Source organism: Enoplosus armatus, chromosome 5, assembly GCF_043641665.1.
Source record: "Enoplosus armatus isolate fEnoArm2 chromosome 5, fEnoArm2.hap1, whole genome shotgun sequence".
Taxonomy (NCBI): Eukaryota; Metazoa; Chordata; class Actinopteri; order Centrarchiformes; family Enoplosidae; genus Enoplosus; species Enoplosus armatus.
Window position 1 is genome coordinate 9,610,994 of NC_092184.1, and position 21,011 is coordinate 9,632,004.

At 43.3% G+C, this 21,011-nt stretch overlaps 1 protein-coding gene across 1 annotated transcript in view; it reads right to left on the reverse strand.

Moving 5' to 3' along the window:
• Positions 1 to 21,011, reverse strand: part of robo1 (roundabout, axon guidance receptor, homolog 1 (Drosophila)) — a 193,401-nt gene that overhangs the window by 23,883 nt on the left and 148,507 nt on the right. Inside the window, exons 4-14 of the mRNA XM_070905509.1 lie at positions 18,686 to 18,843; positions 13,857 to 13,977; positions 12,419 to 12,557; positions 12,097 to 12,224; positions 6,703 to 6,827; positions 6,281 to 6,452; positions 4,408 to 4,613; positions 2,458 to 2,539; positions 2,054 to 2,222; positions 1,793 to 1,959; positions 1,564 to 1,685 (exon numbers count right to left, since the gene is read on the reverse strand). Coding sequence (XP_070761610.1) covers positions 1,564 to 1,685; positions 1,793 to 1,959; positions 2,054 to 2,222; positions 2,458 to 2,539; positions 4,408 to 4,613; positions 6,281 to 6,452; positions 6,703 to 6,827; positions 12,097 to 12,224; positions 12,419 to 12,557; positions 13,857 to 13,977; positions 18,686 to 18,843 — 1,589 coding nt within the window. The remainder of the gene's footprint in view (positions 1 to 1,563; positions 1,686 to 1,792; positions 1,960 to 2,053; positions 2,223 to 2,457; positions 2,540 to 4,407; positions 4,614 to 6,280; positions 6,453 to 6,702; positions 6,828 to 12,096; positions 12,225 to 12,418; positions 12,558 to 13,856; positions 13,978 to 18,685; positions 18,844 to 21,011) is intronic.

Sequence of the window (21,011 nt, forward strand, 5' to 3'; positions counted from 1 at the left end):
CATGGAATGGGGTGCTAACTCATCACATCACCCCTCAGTTTATCCATCCACATCTACATCTCTCTTTTCGACTGTCTGTCTATGCGCCATTTGGAGCAGCAGCGATTTGTGCAAACCGCAGTATGAGGTCATTGGCCAGAGGTTCCTCTAAGTCTGGAGCTGGTTAAATAGGGCCCAGGCTCCCAGAACAGCCTGTCTCATCCTGTCCTGCTCTCCAGTGTTCTGACTAGCTGCTGAAGTCAAGAGGGGGGAGAGTGGATCTACCACAAGTTAAGAATACAACAAGTTAAATGGCATCTGATGTAGCTAAATAAAGAGGATAAATGTAATTGGAGGAGATTTGTCTGTTAGTCTAATCTAGGGATAATTAATGTTGCTTTATGATCCAGCATGGTTGGAGAAAAGAATAACCACTAACCAGTATGCTAACATCCCTACGAGTCCCTGTGGAAGGCAAGCAGCACTGGCTTGTAAAGATTTTAGTGATTTCTTTATCCCTCCCCTGTAAAATACGCTGCTGGCTCAGGTGGTCTTCATTAGCCTGAAAACTGTGCAACCATTTACCACAACACAAAGGAAAACTCCACATTGGGAATAGATTTAACCCCACAAAACAAGGAAACCAAGGTGCGTAACTGTAACGTCAGTCTCCTTCATGTCGTGTTTTTCGGGAACATTCCACGGAGACAGGATAACTGGGTAGTAATGTTTTAAATCAGTCTTGACATGTCAGTATCCTTTTCACGTTTCCTCAGTCCCATTCATCACTCACTATGGCGCTTCATAATACCTGGGAATGTAGGGGTGGCCTAATGTCAAAAGGCAAAACAGGGACTGTTCTTTCCCTTCAGTGAGCCATCCCACAGACTAATATATAATATATTAACATATATATAATGTATAGTTGTATTGTCTCCTAATCTAAAAAAAAGATACATTAACCAGATCGATTGCAGGTTAACATTAGTACATATTCAGCTTGTACCAGCAAAGAAACACCACCATAAGCTCCCAGTTCTACTTCTCCTTCTTCCTCTCCCCACCTATCCGATTTAACATCTGTAAGCCATTTCCACTTAAGAGCATGAGTTGGCCGCCTCTTCCTTCTCACTTGTATTATTTTAACAGCCATCAAGTGTTTTCAATCTGAGAGGGCACAGACTGGCACGCCACACACTGCTATAAGGTACTACATAGCCAGCAGAAGGCTGGGCTCTGTAGTTTGGCTTTTGGGCGGTTGAGTGGTCCACTGTGGGCAAAGCTGCAGATTTTTGGTCTCCGGCCAGTCGACCAGTTCAGGCTCATGCCAGATGGACACTAAGAACACTTGGACAGTGTTCCAGGCTGCTCTTTGCAGTGCCCTTCCTCTGTAGGGTGTTAGGACGTTAGCACATTAGCTCGGCTGAGCGGCCTGACAAATTGACCATAGGCGTATCACTAAACTAACCTTGGAGCTTTGGTGACCAGCTATACCAATGATCCATATGGCGATCTGTAGCTGGCTCCAGCTGTCTTAAGAAAAAGAAGTGACAATAGTGCATTCATGGAGAAAATTATACTCACTGTCCACTGCACCCTGACAGACGAGGAGGAGAGAATGGTGGGGTTGTGCAGGTGGATGACCACTTCTCCCAACTCCCTTTGGATCTGACGATGGTCCACACCCTGACTGGTGGGAGGGATATCTGTATGCAGAAGCACAGACATCAGAAATGAATTATCTTGTCTTAAACTATAGGAAAAACTGCTGTATTATATATCAAATTCATGTAAGTAAGAAGGCAGTTTTCACCTTGTGTTTTCACAGCATCAGTGATAGGACTGGGATCACTCAGCCCGTAGGCATTGGCTGCCCGTACTAAGAAGAGGTAGACTGCGCTGGGCTTCAAGCCCTTCAGTACAAATGACTCAGTTTTCACATGCTCTGCCAAGGTCTGCCAGCTGCTTCCTGATGCATGACTGTGGACACACAACAGAGAGAACTGCGGTTTAAAGGCTTTATTTAGGCCATGCAATTATTTTGTTTATTGATCAACGAGCTGATTAGTTTTACCTGAAGGCCTCTATTATATAGGAGGTTGGTGTGGCTCCAGCATTAAGGTTAGGTTTCCAGGAAAGGGTGACGGAGGTGCGGGTAACGTCAGTGACCTCAGGTTTGGAAGGGGCACTGGGGATCAGGTTTGGGTCAGTAGGTCTGTTTGGCTGGACTGGGACTCCAAACTCTTAATGTAGAACAGACAGAAGGAAAGAAACAGGGCGGAATGTAGTTTATTGCCATTTCCCATTAAGCAAAGGCATGCAAAGCATCTCCAATGTTCAATATTAACTCTCTTTTGACTTCTCCTTTCACAAAGCAGAATAAGAATATTAAAATATCTCAAGATATTAAAAAATGTACACTTTTCATTCAAAAACTTCTGCTGATGGACACTAAACCTCACTATTGGTTTGGCTTACCGTGGACCTCTAAGTAGGCTTTCCATGACGCCTCTCCGCTGGGTGTGGAGGCGATGCAGGTGTAGGTGCCAGTGTCACCAAGCTGGAGGAGGAGAGGGGAGGATTTTTGGTTAAATTGAAATTATTTAAATGTGAGCCACAGTTTCCTGAACTGGTTGTAGTCTCTTTCCCTCTCCCTGCCTCTCGCTGTCTCTCCCCCCACCATCACTGCTCTGCTTATTCACATTCTGGTGGAGTCTGTAGCAGGCAGCTGTCATTGCCTGATAATCTCAATATCATCTCTTTCATAGCAGAAACTGGGGGGAAGCAGCTGGAAAGGCCAAGTGGCAGACCATTCCTAGTCAAATGGAAAAGATTTTCACAGGATCATAGACTAATTGGAGACCTTTTTCTCTCCCTACCACCCTCCCCCCAGCCCCTCCCAAGTACCAAACATGGAAGTCACTGCTCTGTGCAACAGATGTGGTGACAAATTGAAGAAGAAATATGGTTGAACTTCAATTATTTTTATTACGCTTTTAGATATAAGATATATTTTAGATATACATTGGTGAACTATGGTGTAGTAATTTGTAGTTTAGTTATATTTTAGTTCAGGAACTATACAACACTGTAAAGCACTTATAGAGCTTATACCTCTCTCTCTACCAAGGCTGAAGTTTGTTATTTTAATAATGGAAAATGTAATCTGCATTACATCTGGATCTGCATCAAAATACAGATAGAGAGACAATCATGTGATACATGTGCCTGATTTTATTCATACAAAGTGCAGTAGTTCAAGAGAAAATAGAGAAAATAGATAGAGTAGAATCACAAGATTCTTGGATCGACACCTGGATTTTGGATCAAGACATAAAACAAATCATTTGTTTCTTGGCTCAAGGCCTAAATTTCCTCCAAACTGAATTGAAATCTTTAAAGATATTCTGCTAGCTAACAGGCTTATAAACAAAACACAAAACACAACAAATATGTGCCGTATTTTTACACCACTGCATTTTTAAAGATGTCTAATCTACTACTACAGTCAAAGTCTGACAAATAATTCTGTTGTGGTTTGTTGGTGATGCATAGTACGCTAAGGGCTGGTGTGTAAGCAAAAAAAACAGAAAGAGATAAATTGTTTGAATAACCGAGTGTGAACATATCCTGACAATAACACTCACGCGACCACATTAACAAAAAATAAATTACCTCACGCGTCAAAAACATCTTCATTAAAATGTTGTCAGGGAGAAATGACAAGTTCATTAATGTAAAGTGCCTGCGGAGTTTACTCGGCTACAGCAGGAGAGGGGTTCAGACGTATCCCCTCCTGCCTGCCTCGCACTGGCGGCCCAATCACATTGCAATCTTGTCACCACAAGACATGCCAGCATTCATCAGAACACCGCAAACTGACGCGAACTCTGACCCCGTGACGCCTCCATCTGGAAGACACGTCAGCACCCCCTACTTGTCTCTCCCTAAGAGTGTGTTCGGCATCACACAGCTTGCCATCATCACACACGCATACGCTCGCACACAAAATTACACACGAAACCCACTGCGTTTGCTGACTGACAGGAACTACAGACTGTTCGACTTCACAGACTCCATTTCAAACCTGCGACAACTGACTGACAGCCCACTGAGGGCTGGCTGCTGGCAGGGAACACATGCTTTATTTACCAACCAGCAGGGGTTTGCCCAGCACATTATGGACGAGATATGGACAACTTTGAAGTTTATTTGAATGGATTTAGACATTAAAGGCAGCCTAATGGAAAATCGTGATTAAAAACATAATTTTATATCTATATAAACATAGAAATGCAAGGCGAGTTTATACATTCATAGACAAATTACAAACTCCGAATGCCACAGAGCAGTACTGTTGTGTAGTACGTTTCCTTTGCTTGATAAAAGGGATCTGAGCATGTTTGTACATGTGTGCAGGTGTTCTACCTTTGCATAGCGTATCTGCAATGCGCCCGTGTCCAGCTGTTTGACCCTGGAGTCATGTGTTGACACCAAGACACCATCCTTCCTCCACAGGATAGTGGGGGTGGGGTTTCCTGATGCCACACAGTTGAGGATCACTGTGCCGTCCACAGCTACTGTCTGATTGGTTGGGCCCTGTCGGATAACTGGTGGCGGGCGGTCTGACACAACTGCGGAAGGAGGAGAATGAGCAATTATGTGGAGAGGTGGAAGGAGAAAAAACTGTAAAGGTGTTCATGTACTGTAGCAGGGACAGAAGGAACAGCTGATTCAGACAATTATATCCAGCTTGTGTGAGAAAATACACAAAAGGCAGAGAATGGTGAGCATCTGACAAACAGCGTGTAGCAATGCAAGTATGTGAAAACTGCAAGGGTAGTGGGAGGGGAATTAAATCCAATTTTAACAACTGGAAACAATTTTCTAATCATTCAGCAGCAGGAGTCGAACATAGCCAAATAAAAGCAGCCTAATTAAAATGAAACGGCCTCAGATACTTCAGTCTACTCGCTGCAGCTCCACCAGACGCCTGGCACTACCCATATGAACGCTTGCGGCCAACAATCCCCTAGCCCATCCCCCAGCCATAAAACACAACACAAGGGAGAAAATGCTCAAAAAACATCAAGCCAGAACTGACAATGTTATTAGCATGAGGACGTTTATACTCCTCCTCGCTGCCTCCCAGACTGTGAACCCTGGGTGTTCAACCAGTAGACACAAACAACAAAGACAAAGAGAAAGCATGTATTTGACAGAAAGAGAAAGGCTGTAATGCAGAGAAAAGAGGAGGCGAGGGGAGAAGATGTTCGAGAGACTTTAATTATATGCGCCAGATAATTCTTTTTATTTTGTCTCTACTGTTCTTCTACTGATTCATCATGTTCCTGCTGTAGGTTGTCTGCCTCCCTCTGATTATTATTATCATTCATAGCACTATTGATGACCATTGCTGTCTGCCCCACTGATTTACTGGCAAGTTACATTCAGTGAGGAGCAATCAAATTAATACCTAACACAGTGTAAAGGCAACACATAATGATGCATGTATGTGTGCATAGATCCTCAGAACCACGCTGCGGTGTAATCTCTGGGCCGCTTTGTCTTAGCTTTTGTGCCGGGGATGGTGCAATTACTAAAACATTGTCAGCATGACCTGTAATTACCAGATCTGCCTGCGGAGTAGTGGTGGCCTCAGAGCGGCCTGCTCACTTTAATAACTGTTATTATTATCCAGAGAGCATGACAGAATGAGAGAGAGAAGAAGAGAGAGAGATGGAGCATACCATTGTAGGCCTGAAATGAAGAAGGACATTTGGTAAATGAAGGGATGGCTCTAGGTGTGTCATAGACAAAATAATAGCTGCCCAGATCTCTGTGGGAATGGTGGAAATTAAGCCAAGGTTAGTCCACCAGGCTGACAGGGATTGGCTAGCAGAGTAATTAAAGGACCCAATCCAGACCTCACCACACAGCCACAGTATTCTAACGGTAGACAGCAGCAAGCCAGCCATGGAATACCAAAGGAGACATTAGCCAGTGTGAAGCCAGTGAAGCCAAATACTGAGCCACGGTCTGGGTACACAGGCACCAGAGAGTCTCTACCTCTGACAGGAACACATTGAACAGGCCAGACCAAACCTCACAAACCTCAATTTGGATATTAATATGCTCTACAGCACGACCACAGCATTTCAGATGAACAGCATTATCCTCATGAGCCAAAGATTATCTGAAATACCAATATTTATCCACTCAAGTTTTCTTTCTGTGTTCCTCTAATTCCCTCTGAGGCTTTGCTGTATGCAGAAACTATGTTTAAAGGGAGGTTGCTTACCATCAGTGACCTCTAGCAGAGCCTTGGTGATGACACTGCCAGCAATGTTGAGGGCCTGGCAGCTGTAGTATCCCACGTCTGAGCGTTCAGCATCAGTGATGGTCAGGTCCCCAGTCTGAGATACAGAAAACCGGCTGGAGGGTTGAGGAGGTTGGTAGGAGAAGAGCAGGTTCTGTTGGGGATGAAAACAGATTACACACAGTCAACAGCTATTTGGCTAGAATAGGTTAATTAGACAGGTTGAAGATTTCACTCTAAAATGGCAAAAGTATGCAAGCATCTGTCATAGATAGATATCAGCTATCAAGGGAACTTTGCCTTCAAAATAGCCCAAAAGCTTTGAATGAATGTGCTAGCTTGTTATCTAAATGGATGAAGAGAATTTTGAAATGAAAACCTTTATCATAGTTTATTTTGTTTACCTGACTGCCTTCCCGCTGCCAGAAAATGGCTGGCTGTGGGTTTCCAGTGGCCTCGCACTGGAAGGTGACGGTTCTGCCAACCCCAACCACCTGGTTCCTTGGTCTCACCACAAATGCCGGGGGCACTGGAGGACAGCCATAAGAATGCTTAGCCATTGAATAAACAAACACGCCATAGTATATTACTATAGTTATCATAATATTAAAGTTACGTGTGTTCTGGGTTATTTGCATGAAAGACAAAAGACTCAAATGTGTTCTTAAGGATTCAGGCTCTCTTTCAAAACTTTGCACGGTGTGTGCACACCAGATTAAACTGTGTGCTGTTAAAATTCAAAATGCAGGCATATTATAGAATGTAATGAATAGAAAAAACAAGGGTTACTCCCATGCCCCCTCATTTGCATGGGCAAGGGCATGGACCATTAAAATTTACATGGAAATGGGGAATAAATTTGAACCATCTGTCCATGCTGACACCCTCCAATAGCGCAGGCCTCAACCAGGATGCAGTATCCATGCATCTTAATGACAAATTCCATCTCAGACTAAGTGTGGTGTCGAAGCCCAATGTCATCCATGCAGCTCTACGGTGACACTAGGCCTTGCTGGTCTAATAGGCCATCTATGTGAGGAAACACACTGAATGTAGAGGTCAAGAGACTTGCCAGTTTACTCCTTCACTTCATAAAGGATATGACCTCAAATATCATAAATCGTCTTTTTATACAGGGGCTGTGTTACACATAAAGTAAAGCAATCTGAAAGCTGTCATTTGAAATACAGACATAATCTGTCCATGAATAAGATGGGGTGTTTGGTAATGCATAAAAGGAGAAAATAATAGAATGAAATGATGCGGCTTTACCTTGAAGGCCCAAGCTGAGCATATTTTTACCCATTAATGTCCTTTTGTCACTGTTGCCCTTGACAACAGAAACATGAGTGCTGATTGGAGGGTGGAGAAGTGATGGGAGGAGGATGGAGGGGGGTTGTGACAGCTTCCTGTCTCTGTCAGGGCGGTGAATAGGTGACGGGTGACATTTCAACTTACCAGACACGACTAAAAAGGAAACAAAAACACAACAACAAAAAACCCAAAGATGAATAAATAAATAATAAACAGCATGATATAAAGAGGAGAGATAAGGAAAATAACAATGTGATGTCCATGGGCACAAATAATCATGTTATTATTATTCTATGAATAAAAGACATGCCATGTGTCACCTTTGACTCAAACCCTAGGGTGATACACACAGCAAAGAATAATTACCATGAGTAAACAGGAATGCATTGAAAATGTACACACACAAGAAAATACTGAAGAACATTGATTCAACATTCCTTCTTAGTCTTGGGAAATGGTCAGGACAGGAAAAGAACAGGAAACATGCTGGATTATATAAAACAAAACGACAAAAAAGGCACACGCATTGTCAAGTGTGCCTTTTTGAAACATACATAACAGATGTTTTATGCTTCGCAACATAATGCTCTCTTTATTTTTTCCCTCTCTTTCTAGGATTTGCGTGAAGGTGAACGTCTCTGTACCCTTAATGAGGTTTAGAGCACCCCGAGGAGCAGCTAGATCACAGTCCCTCAAACACAGCCTTGCAAATGTAAGCCCGGTTCATAAAACCACAAGGTGAATGTTAACTGTCACTCTTTGGCCATAAATCTCCCCCGACCAATCACTCACCTTATCTAATCTGTCTGCTTCAACGGCTCCCCCGGAAACATAAACGCTGTCAGTCAGAGTAATGACCAACCCCTCCCCCCTCCCCCCACTGGCCTTTAAAATGCAGATAAGACTCACATCAAACACTCCCTGAAGAAGACGCTCACCGCTATCCGTGTGTGAGAGGCTCTAGATACACACAATCATGAGAACATACACGCCCACAAATACACGAACCCCCTAAAAACACCTACACACATCCATTCATGTGTGTCTAAGCCTTTAATTAGGTAACCCTACCTCTCCCATGCTGCTGTGATCACAGTTGTGAACCTGGAGGGAGAGGTGAGCCTTAAATCTGACCGGGCAACTTTGTTCTGGGCTTTCCACAAGCTTACACCGCAGAGGGGAGTCTCTATCAATAAGCTGATCAGAGTGGCTGAAAAAAAACACACTGAGCTTTGTGGCCTCCAGCCCAATAGGAGGCAGGCTATGTACCAAAGACCACAGCAGAGATATTAATGGGGATTTGAGCAGTGCTGCTGTTCAGTGGGCCTGACATCAACACAAGAGCAGGACTGCATGCGGAGGATTTAGCATGATTAATTGTAGTTCCCATTGGGAGGTCTGTAGCATGCTTTAAATGTTCTGTCCCTCTCTGAGATTTTGTATACTGTATATCAACTAATCAAATGTGGTTCTCACAACTATGAAAGTGAGTTAAGACACAACGAGGGTCTATTTGGTGGTTAGGATACATCAAATGCAGTGATACAGAGACAGAGCGATGCAAAGCATCAGTTCTACATGTGGCACCCAACCAGGTTCTGGTATTCATCATCACTGTAAGAGCACACAGGCTGCTGACAAGAAAGTTCCTCTCATTCACTCTCTTTTGGCACCAGTTCCAGTCTCCTTCCAGACTCTTTGCATGGGTTATTAGCAACGCTGCTCTGGGGACTACCATTCCATTCAAGACCTTTCTATACATAAATCACTGCTAACAGCAAACTTAACCAGCTGAGAAAAAATAACACGCTGATTTTTCTGAATTCTGTCCAATAAAGTCTGAAACAATGTATTTACATTCCTTTGGTGGAAGTCCACTGGTGAGGTTTAATTAACCAAATACAGTATAAACATTATCTAACCACAACAGACCCGGATCAAAATGCCTTTGTGTGATTCTTAAATCTTTAAAAACACACACTCTCACACCCTACGGAGACTTAATAGCTGAACAGCCCATCTCACTACTACATTCTCATGTGGCTTAGATTAATGATTTTACGATGAAGCTATAAATACGGCTGGTGACTTGACCAATTATGTGTTTCTTCCATCAATCAATGACATATTTTATTTGACATATTTATAAGTCCAAACGAGGTGTAGTAGACTGACAAACACGCGTGGAAGACAATAATTCTTCTAAGTTACTTAACGAGAGCAGAGCACATTGAAAGAAAAACAGCCCAAGGCACCACTTCCACAATGTCGACGTTGTTCACTGACAATCTGACCATGGGAGGTGCGAAAATCTCCCTCTGTCCACACAGAGCCGGATTCTTTTTGTAAACTGTCCAGCTCTTGAAAGGGATTTGCTTTGAAGCAGACAATCTGTGTCTTGCTTATATTATCATTTGCACATACCATATTTCAATGATAAGCTAACTGCAAACTGACATTGCAGAGGAAGACTTCTATTTTTTTTTTTTTTATCCAAATTTTTAATTCAATTGGTTTTATTGTTCATTTACACTTCACAGCAGATTAGGCAGAAAAACTTGAGTTCAAAAAATATTTATATTAATTCCATTTAGGTCTTAAATATCAGATTACCCATTTTGTGGTGTAGTTCCCTGTGCCAGTAGCTCACTACCACTGAAATTATATTATTCAGCTGCTGAGTTATTCTTATGCAGTGGCGCCGCAATCTTGCCATACTTTGACTCTTGATGTAGGGCGACAGCATTGCCCACTAAACCCACAGCAACTCCTGCCCCCCAACATTACTGTTGTCTTCACTACTACAGCGACATCTTACTACCTATACATCGTTTCTGCTACTTTGGCCTGTTTAGACCTACAATTACCCAGCTTTTCTTTCCTTTCCTATGCCCGCATCTGTAATTAGAAGCATGTCATTTCCGGGCGTGGGACTGTGGCCTGCTTGTCTTTAATTAGCGGGACTACTCAGTCAGTGCCCACAGCCTCCCTGGCCTCCTCATGTCTTGGTCTGGATGAAGCTCAGGGATCTGAAGAGTAGATGGAAATGGTTCTAGGAACTTTGAAAGCTTGGAAGTTAAGGCATAAGTCCGATCTAACTATGAAAGAAGAAGGATTCCTATGATTTACGTTATGCCTTACACCTGATGTTACGCTCTAAGAAAGCATCTACATTGGTCCGCTACGGCTGAGGTTCTTCTTTGCTGTAGTGTAATCAATTTAAGTGCTTTTACTTCAGTTTTGCCTCTCTAAGTTGTATAACATGGTAAGTTGAAAGTGCCTTGCTTCTGCATGCAGGCAACAGGGAATTGGCCTGAGGTTAAGACATTTCATTTCCACTGAGAACAATGGTGGTTTTAGCATTTCAAATATGGTTCTAAGCCTGGAGAACAGCTTATTGAACGAGTGCATCAATGCTGTTCCCTTTCATTAACTAAGCTTTCATCAGGGAGAGGGAAAGAGTAGAAAAAGGCAATAAGAGAAGTAGATATATTGATGGGTGTATTGGCAGGTGAGCCTAATCTTGCTCTACAAACCAATCTAAAGATTGCTGTCTTGTGGAGAAAATTAAGAAATAATTGCAAAGGGTAGCCATGTGAAGATGAAGTGTCTGTGTTTGCGGGTGGGGGGTTGGCAGAGGATTAGAATTGCCCTGTCTCTTTATATCTCTGCTGCGCTGACTGCTGGGAGTGACATTAATATGACTGACCTCACCACAGAAACCTCTCTCCCGCTATCCTCTTCACCACAATCGCCCCCAGCCCCAATTCCCAACCCGTTCTGCATCAGTGGTGAGCCGCCACCAAGACCAACATACTCACTGTCATTCCATCCAATCCCCATTTCCCTAGCACCGAGCCTCCTCCTCCTCCTCCCCCTTCCCTCCCTTCTTCTCCCACCCAACTCCCAACATTCCCATTAGTTTGGCGTTAAATGGCCCCTGTGTTCCTCTGATTCTCAGGAGGGTTTGGGGGTGATCCCAGCCCCCAGTTCTTCTCAATGGTTTCTTTCTGAATGTTCACACTCTGTGACCAGCTGCTTTATATTCCAACTGTGTTAATAAGACGTCCGATGGAGAGGGCCACAGGAGACTCAGATATTCCATAGGTTCACAAATGGTACTGTATGTCTTAAAACATGGAGGACGACAAGCCTACGGAGAAATGCCACTTGTATAGGGCAAATGATATCGATTGCTGTAGAGCTCCCTTGCGCACAACTCTACAGCTGTTATGGATTTTTGCGTTTCTTTTTATTAGAAATCAATCAGCTAATTGAGAGAGAATAGTTGAAAGTGATGACCATGTAGTACTAAAGCTGGAGGCTATTATTGCAATGAGGCTAGGCTAAATTGCATTTGAATCAAGCTGCACAATAACCCAAAATGGAAATTAATTTAGAATGGCAGTCCAAGGGGCTGTAAATGAAATATTTGGCCGACTCAACAGTGTGAAACAGAGACTTGTAACAGTATTCTGCCTTACCGTGGACAGTGAGCGTGGCTGATGCCTCCGCCTTGCCCACCATGTTCTCTGCGACGCAGGTGTAGGAGCCTACATCAGCTGAGGTCAGACGACGGATCTTCAGGGTGTGGTCCTCACGAATCTCATATCTGGATTAAAACAGGTGTTCATGTATCAAATGTTGTCAAACACACAAAAAACTTTTGTCTTCACAGACTCACTCAATGCAACATGCGTCAGCTAACGACACGGACAAAGGCGAGCAGTGGATCCAACAACGACAGGGAGAGGGTGAGGGAGGAAGGTATTGTGTGATGAAAGGGGGCCGGTTGTTGAGTCATACCTTCCTTTGGGCAGGTCACCGTCATCTTTCCTCCAGCGCACAGTGGGAACTGGGTCGCCACGGGCCTCACACCTGAACTCTACACTCAGGTCCACTAACACCACCTGGCTGCCCGGGCGACGTACAAAGCTGGGACGCTCTGCATAGATGAAAACAGCACGCACATTTAAAAGCACAGAATGGTAGTACTGGAATAATGTTTAAGTCATTAAATCTGTTGCTTTGATTCCCTTCTTGGCTTTGTGCTTTACAGTCGGGCTTTGGAGCTACAATTTAAAATTAAATTGAAAATTAAATAAAACACAGTGGAAAAAGATATCTTGGAGCAAAGCTCAATTTAAATAATTTAATTTTAAGTCCTGTGAGGTGCCCTGGAATTAAAATAAATAAATAATGTGAAATAATCTAATTGAAATTGTATATAGAGACACGACATGACAAGGTAATAGCCAATATATGGTTAAGAGATGAAATAAGTCAAAAGTACAGTCTGGACTAGACAGTACATGGAAGTCACAAGACAAAACTAAGGACAGGAAACAGTTACCACTTTGTGGTACAGTACATGGGTTTAATTAGACTAAATTAATTGAAGACAGGACACTGAACAAGACTTGACACAGAAAATCTAACCCCTCCTCATCATCATCTTGTTAACCCCATCAGCCTTAAAGTCCAGCTCTGACTCGCTCTGGTCACCAAATCCTAACAGTACAGGTTCACCACAGCACTTCCAATGTTTATTTTCTATATTCTCTCAGGCTAAAAAAACAATTGCCTTCAGTTGCTCTGAACACATTCCTTCAGACTTGGTCCCAAAAATCAACCACTGTGGTTTATGATTAACCAGAGTCTCTGGGTTACGACACTCACTCAGATGGACAAACACAAAAGCTAGGAGCTGGCCTCATTGTCAAACAGTATCATTTCAGTTTAATTATTTATCTTTACGAAACCGGCTTTGCTGTTGTTCCCTCTGACAGATTATAAGAGGTCTCTGAGGAGAAGAGGTGGAGGAAGTAAAAAAAAAAAGCGATAAAATCAGGAGTCTGGACATGCTCTCTGCTTGGGACACAGGAGTGTATCAGGGTCAGAGGTCACTGATGGCGAAATAGGGTGCAGCTGGTCATAGGAGAGAAGCTGCTGAGGCCAGCCTGGGATTCATAGTTAAGTGTGAGATTGGAGGTCATCTCACACTCTATCTGATAAAGGTCAGTGACACCATTTAGTTCCCTGGGAGACAGACAATCAGAGCTTAACATCTGGATTCTGTTTCTCACTGCAGACAAACAAAATGTGTGTGCGGATGTGTGTGTGTATGTGTGTGTGTGTGTGTGTGTGTGTGTGTGTATGTGTATGGTTGTGGGTTGCATGTGGACTGAAAGTAAAATAGACAACAGATTGAGATACTCTAAAGGAGAAAAAAGGGATTAATTACCAAGCACTGTAAGTTCAGCTATTTCACTTTCACGTTCTCCGACCATGTTCGTGCCGACGCACACGTACTTCCCAGCATCGCTCTTCCTGGCATTTGTGATCATCAGCTTCCCTCCGCGTATCTGAGGGAATAGAAGAGGAGGTGAGAGGCTAAACATGGAAAGGAAAAACAGCAATATTAGAGTCTGAGAGACACAGGGAAAAACAGAAAAACAGCATAGCTAAAACATTACAAAACATTTCTTGATTGCATGTACGAATGCCTGTGAGCCTTTATTACCAAAATACCATTACAACACCATGATGAAATGTACTCACAAACACATAATGGCTTGGTGCTAAAGAGTGTTTTTTATTGGATTTTTTACTCTGAGTTCATGGAGAGGGAGGTCAACTGGGCTTCTTTATCTCTCTAGACGCTTTTTGCTGTTCTCGCTCAGTTTCCACTTGAAGTCTAAATCACTATCAGTCGGCCTCTTCCTCCTCAGGGTAAGCCGAGCCAAAGAACACTTTGCTGATCCAACACAACCGCAGGTCCCTGAGGGAACACCTGAGGCACTGCAGGACCGCGAGCACTTTTCCAGTCGCCTCAAAGAGCTTCAGGACAATTTCGTCTATTATTGTGGGGAATGTTTTAAAGAATAGGTTTCTCAGAATGTTTTCTGTGTGTGCATACAACTACAAGTGAGAGCAAGTGAACATACATTCAGGCACACACACCCAGCAGTGAATGTGTGTTTGTCCAGGTGAATGTCATGTCTGTTATTTCCCAGGGCTTTGATTACAGGCCAGAGGAGGTGCTTTGTTCTCAGGCAGTCAGAAAGGCAGCCCCGGCCCCAGCCCAGGCCCCTCAGCCCTTCTCTCAGCTCACAACCATGCCAGTCAGCGCAGAGACAGACAATAGTATGGCGCACCAATGATCTCTGTACCTTGATGGGGCTTAAGGTTTTAAATGCACACATCAGCCTGCGAGACCAGGACCACCACCTGCAAGCATGTAATCGATACCCTCATTAGAGAACCACTGACAGAGAACTTGACACACAATATTGCAAAAATCGGCTTTGCCACATTAATCTCAAGCCTCCTACATGTGTGTTCACGTGCAAGCTATGACATGACTCAATTAATCTACATCACTGTACTTCACGTACCCATATGGTCAAGTTTTCATCACGAACAAACTTGAATTTTTAGTTTTTATAAAGTAGCCAGTGTAAATCTTAGATTCTTGAGGGACAACTTTGCACCAGACACATTTTTCTGGTTCTGAAGCATTCCTCAGCCCTTCACCCCTGTTTAATATTCATGGTAAAGCAGGAGGCCGAGGGACTTGAAGAGGCAGGGGAAAGCTGGCTTATTTAGGGCACCCTGTGGTGCTTGAGGGGTTTGAAGTATCATTATGTTACTGTTTGTTTGAGGAAAGGCTTAACAGCTAAAACACTGTGACACTCACAAAGGCCCAAGGTCAGGGCAGACCATACAGCAGAGAAAGACGGGGGTGTACTGTTGGGTCCACAAGGCTTTGACATGAGGATCCACTTAAGGCCCCGTCCACTCTATCCATATTCTTACCTCTGTGTGTCTGTGGCAGTTTCCCATTCTCCACAGGCATATTTGGAGTGCCAGAGCAGCAGGGACTCTGAGAGCTGGCTGAAGTAAATGAATGCAGCAGCGGCCCTCTTTTTCTCTACATGCATATCCGCTCCACGCAGCACAGCGAGCACACAGGCTGCTGAAAGCCCCAACAATCTGACCATTATCCCTGCATTACAGGGAGATGGCTCTATCCTGTTGCCTTTTGTCTCGTGTCATTTGGCAATGCTGATAATGAAGATCAGCATTGCTTGATCCATTCAGCATGCACTCTCTTGGTATTCACACAGCAGTTCATTTTCTGGGCTGATAATTAGCCACAACTATTGCACAAAAGGAGGAGGACAATGTGCTGCATTTGGGCTTTTTATTATGTCGCCGACAGACTCTTGCACTGAGCAGACAATAGTCTACGCTCAAATACTGGTATTTTCCCTGTTTTTGTTTATTTATCCTTTACTCATTGTTCCTGAAAGACCTGCTTGACAGAGTCTAGAGGAATGTGGCCAGCTGCTGCAAGTGGCACAACAGCATTACAGGGTAATAGACCTACCTCACTTTTTATGGCTCAGTGGGAAACTTTTCAAAACCACCCCACATGAAGTCATGAATATATGTGAGATGGCACGCAGCATGCCATTGGTGTTTACACACAGCTGACTAAAATAGATAGAAAAACAGAAGGGTTCCTTCTGATGTGTCTGCCTCTCTCTGAAGTTCACTCCCTCCGCTTTATGCTGCAGCCACCAAAGCCAAGCCGACCCATCCCAGTAAAGTGCAGTACAGAGAGAAAATCCCCACTGCAGGTGGTTTGGGACCTCGCTCTGATCACCAGTGATCACCAAGGAGACTGCACGTCCCAGCATGTTGCATGGTGGGAGGAATGGACTGAACCAAACACAACAATTCAAGGCTGGATGAGGGGGCCCTTTGACGAGCTCAGCTGTTCGTCACATTATAAAGATTCCACCCTCTGCTTCCCTCTCTACAGACCTATATTCACTCACACCAAATTCACTATACCATAAACTAACTCTGGACATCTCCCTGTGATTGTCCTATTTCTAATACAACTTGATCTGTTAACATGGGCGTCCACAGAACTCCGTCCAGACTCCCATCTATCACCACAGTTGATTACACATACTTAGCGCTACCTTAAAAGTGGTCATTTGGGAGCACTCAGTCTGTGAGGTTTTGAGCTTGACAGGAAGTTTACAGTGAGCAACACCAGCTGGTCCACGCAGCGCTGTTTAATCTACCAGACCCTGTTTTCAGTTCCACAGAAGGCCCAACATTGCTGCAGGCTACAAGGACACAACTCTGAGTCATTTAGCCTGTGTTGCAGCAGCAGCAGTGTTCCCAACGTTTACTCTAAGGATTTCACCCGTCAGTGCACAAAATCACATTTACAGCAGCAAGAATAAGTCCTCACTTCCACCATGCAGGGGGGTAGGATGGATGTTACTGCAGAAATGATTTACAAACAACGGAAATAGTGTGTGTGTGTGTGTGTGTGTGTGTGTGTGTGTGTGTGTTGTATTCAGTGGGGCTAAATATAATTATGGGTGCGAGAGCCATGCATAATACTGAGTTAAAACAGGGCTATTTTGTCCTCAAAGCACCTCGCCTTTTCTACATTCTACAACATTCTACAGTTAAAAGCATGAGGTAGTTTGCCACTAGGTGATGAACCAAACTGAAAAGATAAAAGAACATTTTTTTCATCTTATTGAAGAGCAAGATCAAATACCCAACATGAACTACCTTGAATGTCAGATGAGGAAAAAATGGGATGTTGTATTTTGCCTAAAATACCATCTATAGTGCAACAGTGGGCACAACTAGGTAGTAAAGTGTGCACACATGATACATGCATGATCCAAATGTGAAGAAAACACAAGACAGACTGTTAATTCAAAGGCCACAAGAGTTCATTATGTGGCATAGAGGTTTCGTGCTTATCAGTAACTACTGACTTAACTCAGGGACAGATATGATTTGATTCTCTTTAAACTAGATTATGCGCTTGTTTCTTTCAATTATGCTGCTCAGCGGCCAGACACGGACTCTTAATCTTCTGCCTGTGCAGCTTAGAGAAAGACAGAGAGAAAGAATACTTGCACTATTTATGAGTTTGAATTTCGATCAGAGCTCAATTGGCCCTCACTGAGCAAAACTGTGTTAAGTCATGTACAGTCCTCCGCTGAAGACAGCCAACAGCGACAAATCACTTTTAACTTACCCAGTAATGAAAATGTATTGAGCACAACTAGCCCAGGCTGGATTTCAACACTATGTTACAGGCATACAGAGTGGAACATCTTTATTAGTACCTTGTATTTATTATCTGGGGAAGATTTGATTTTCCACGACTATACTGTAAGTTAGCCATCGTCAGCACTTGGGGGCCAAACTATTTGACTGCTCAACAACTGCACAATGTGCAGCCAGAACCTTAAAACGCCACCAGTCAGATTGAGAAAATGGGATCCAGACCGACAGCTAACTGCCTCCTCCTCACTACCTGCTTGTGTTAGTGCTGAGTCAGCTGAGTTACCTCCCTAAAGCACACATCCAATCAGTATAATCAAACACACCTAAAAATCTCTTCCTTCTCAAGGAAAACAACTATGGACACAAAGTCGTGTTTGGCTGAAACAGTTTGAGCTAGGATTATTCAAGACAGGCCTTTGGTAAGCAAGCATGTAGAGCTGATTGGTACTGCAGCGCTGGCTGTGCTGTTGTTTTAATTAAAGCTGAATAATTGGTGGTTTGGTGGTAAATCAAATGTAGAGAGTTGTTTGGATTCTGCAGACGCTGCTGCTGCTGAGTACAACTTTCTCCTCTTTGATTCCGGTCAGCTCATTTCTCCCTCCTGATCTGCGCTTCTTCTAGTTGATTTCATCAGCAGGTCATTCCTAATCAATGCATTGCTGCTTACTGATGGGGCAAGACTGATTCTATCTACCTCATTAAAGGTTGTAGCCACCAAAATGGGCTGTTTTGGGTTTGGTAATTGCTATATGTGAATAATGAGCCAAACAAATCAATCTTTCAACAAACACTGAAGTGGTGGTAATGACTTGACCTGCATCACTGGGTCATTCTATCGCATACATTTAAACACATCATCCTTATATACGCAGCAGTCTTCAGGCACCAATAGATTAGTCTACGTGTCACCATCGACAATGTTAAAGTCACTGCAGTGTACAAAAAAAAGAGTCTTACAGTGATTCTCTCATCTCGGTCGTCAATGTTTATTCCATCTTTTTTCCATGATATGGTGGGTTCAGGATGTCCACGTGGAGGTTGACACTCCAGGACCGCTGGCTCCCCTGCTGCCACGATCACATCTGCTGGGTTTTGTCTGAAGTCATCACGTAGAACTGCAGGAAAACAGAGAGAAAACATATATCCTCCTTTAGGGAAAAGCGCAGCAAATGAGCAGTCATGGAAGCAGCTGAATGCAATGTTAAATAAAAGCACAGCACTTAAAGCTGTTGCTATATTTATAAAGCCGAAAGGCAGCTAGTAAAACAGCAGTCAAGGTGTTCTGAAACACATAATTAGTTCTGCACAGATGACAAAATGTAAGGCACACATCACTATTGATTTACTGTACCTAGCCTGCCATGAAAACTGTAACAATCCCACCACAATTTCTTCACAGCATATTACATATACAGTACTGACTAAATAAAAAACATAGCTACATATACTAGGCTTACACAGATGCTGTGTTTAATGGGCTGGTTTCTCCCATATAACCTATAAGTCAATAAGCTTTACAACAGCGATGATGAACACATATCTGTGCCCATCAACATCTCCAATAGCAATGACCTTCCTCTTTGTTGAGCGAACCACACAGACCTACATAAAGTCATGCACTCACACACACACTTCACTACACTCTGATCATCACCTCTCCATCATCGCTTCTTCATCTCTCCTTGACACTCCATATTTACATCCCATGCGCTCATACAGCTGTGCTATCTTAACATAGATGAAAATCTACATTAGATCCAATCCACCATTGCTGCCTTGCTAACGACTTTGGTGGAATATGATTCTTATTTGCATTGATTTTCCCCGGTAGAGGTGCTGTAAAAAAATGGTGACATAGCCATGGATTTTCATTATTCAGACATCAGAGGCCCACAGCTTCTCATTCCCAGGTGTAATTTGACACAGAATAGATGCGAAGGTTTAAAGAGATGAACTGAGCAATTCTGATGTTCATTTGGGGCTGAATGCAGAATTACAAAACCTGCCTTACCTAATCATTAGTCGTTGCCTGCCTGCTTTATCAGAATATCACATCAATATCATTACTAACTGCTAGCTGCTACAAAGCAGATCAATGCGTATCTATTTTTTGAGGGGCAGAGGAACAAAACATCTCTGGACTCCATATCTCCGGTGTTAAAGATAAACTGGAGGTTTATTGAGAGGAGGGAAAGTAATGAAAAAGCAACAAGCTCCCTTCTGCAGACTGTGTGCCAGTAATCATTTTCCCAGCTTCACTGCATATACGTATAAAAACATATGAAAATAGCGCTTGTAAATTTCAGGCTGAAAGTCAGGCCACACACAAAGTATGCAAGGTCAGCGCAGTGTGTGCATGTGCATTGTTATCCCTTTGTATGTATGGAAAAGTAATGTGAATGTAGGCTTGTGTCTATGTTTTGGGGATATAACCGAGCTTTTGCTGTCTATTGTCTCACGCTCCTCAGCTTGCTCTAAAGTCACCTCAGTCACAGATCAAAGTCAGGCTCACCCCAGGACCCCTCACCTACTGACAGCCAACAAATTCCTCACTAAACCCTTTAAGCACTTAATTGGTCGTTGCAGAGCCCAGATACTGCTCTCTGCTTCTTGTAACGTGGAGTGGGAATCCAATCCAGCAGTAGGAACCTGGTTTTGGGGTAAAATGGGCGGTAATAGCTTCCTCAGTCCTTTGCAGTATAATCACACCCACACCTCCCTACGTACAGCTGTAACATTACCTCGCCTCAATTCTAATGCGTAGGAACAGTATTTATCATCAGTATTTTGTGACTCATATGCTATTGCCCGCCTATGAGGAGGAGGCATACTTCCACAGATATATTCACAGTGTGCAATACATAGATAAATAATACTTGTGTTTTCTACACTAACTCTGATCCAACTCAAACTCAGCAGTGCAGCTGCATGGTGAGTGAGCTCATTTGGTGTGATTAAAAGCAGATACAGTCGTTCGGGAATGCAAATGTAAACACTAAACATCCGATCCATTAGAGCACCAGGTCCATCTGAAGAAACACTGTCTCTGTTTGTATCAGCAAGGTCAACCTGCTCTGAAGAGCGTCATTGTAAAAGTCAGCCTTGAGTATCAAGGTGAGTCAAACACCGAAGATGCTGTGGCCAGCATTGGCTCAAATAATATTCAAAAGAGCATTTTTGTTTTTGTTAAACAGGAAAGAGTAAACATACTTCATCAGCTGAACCCGTTGATCAAGAGTATGTGCACTTAAGAAATAAAAAAAATAAAAAGGGAGTTTTCCTG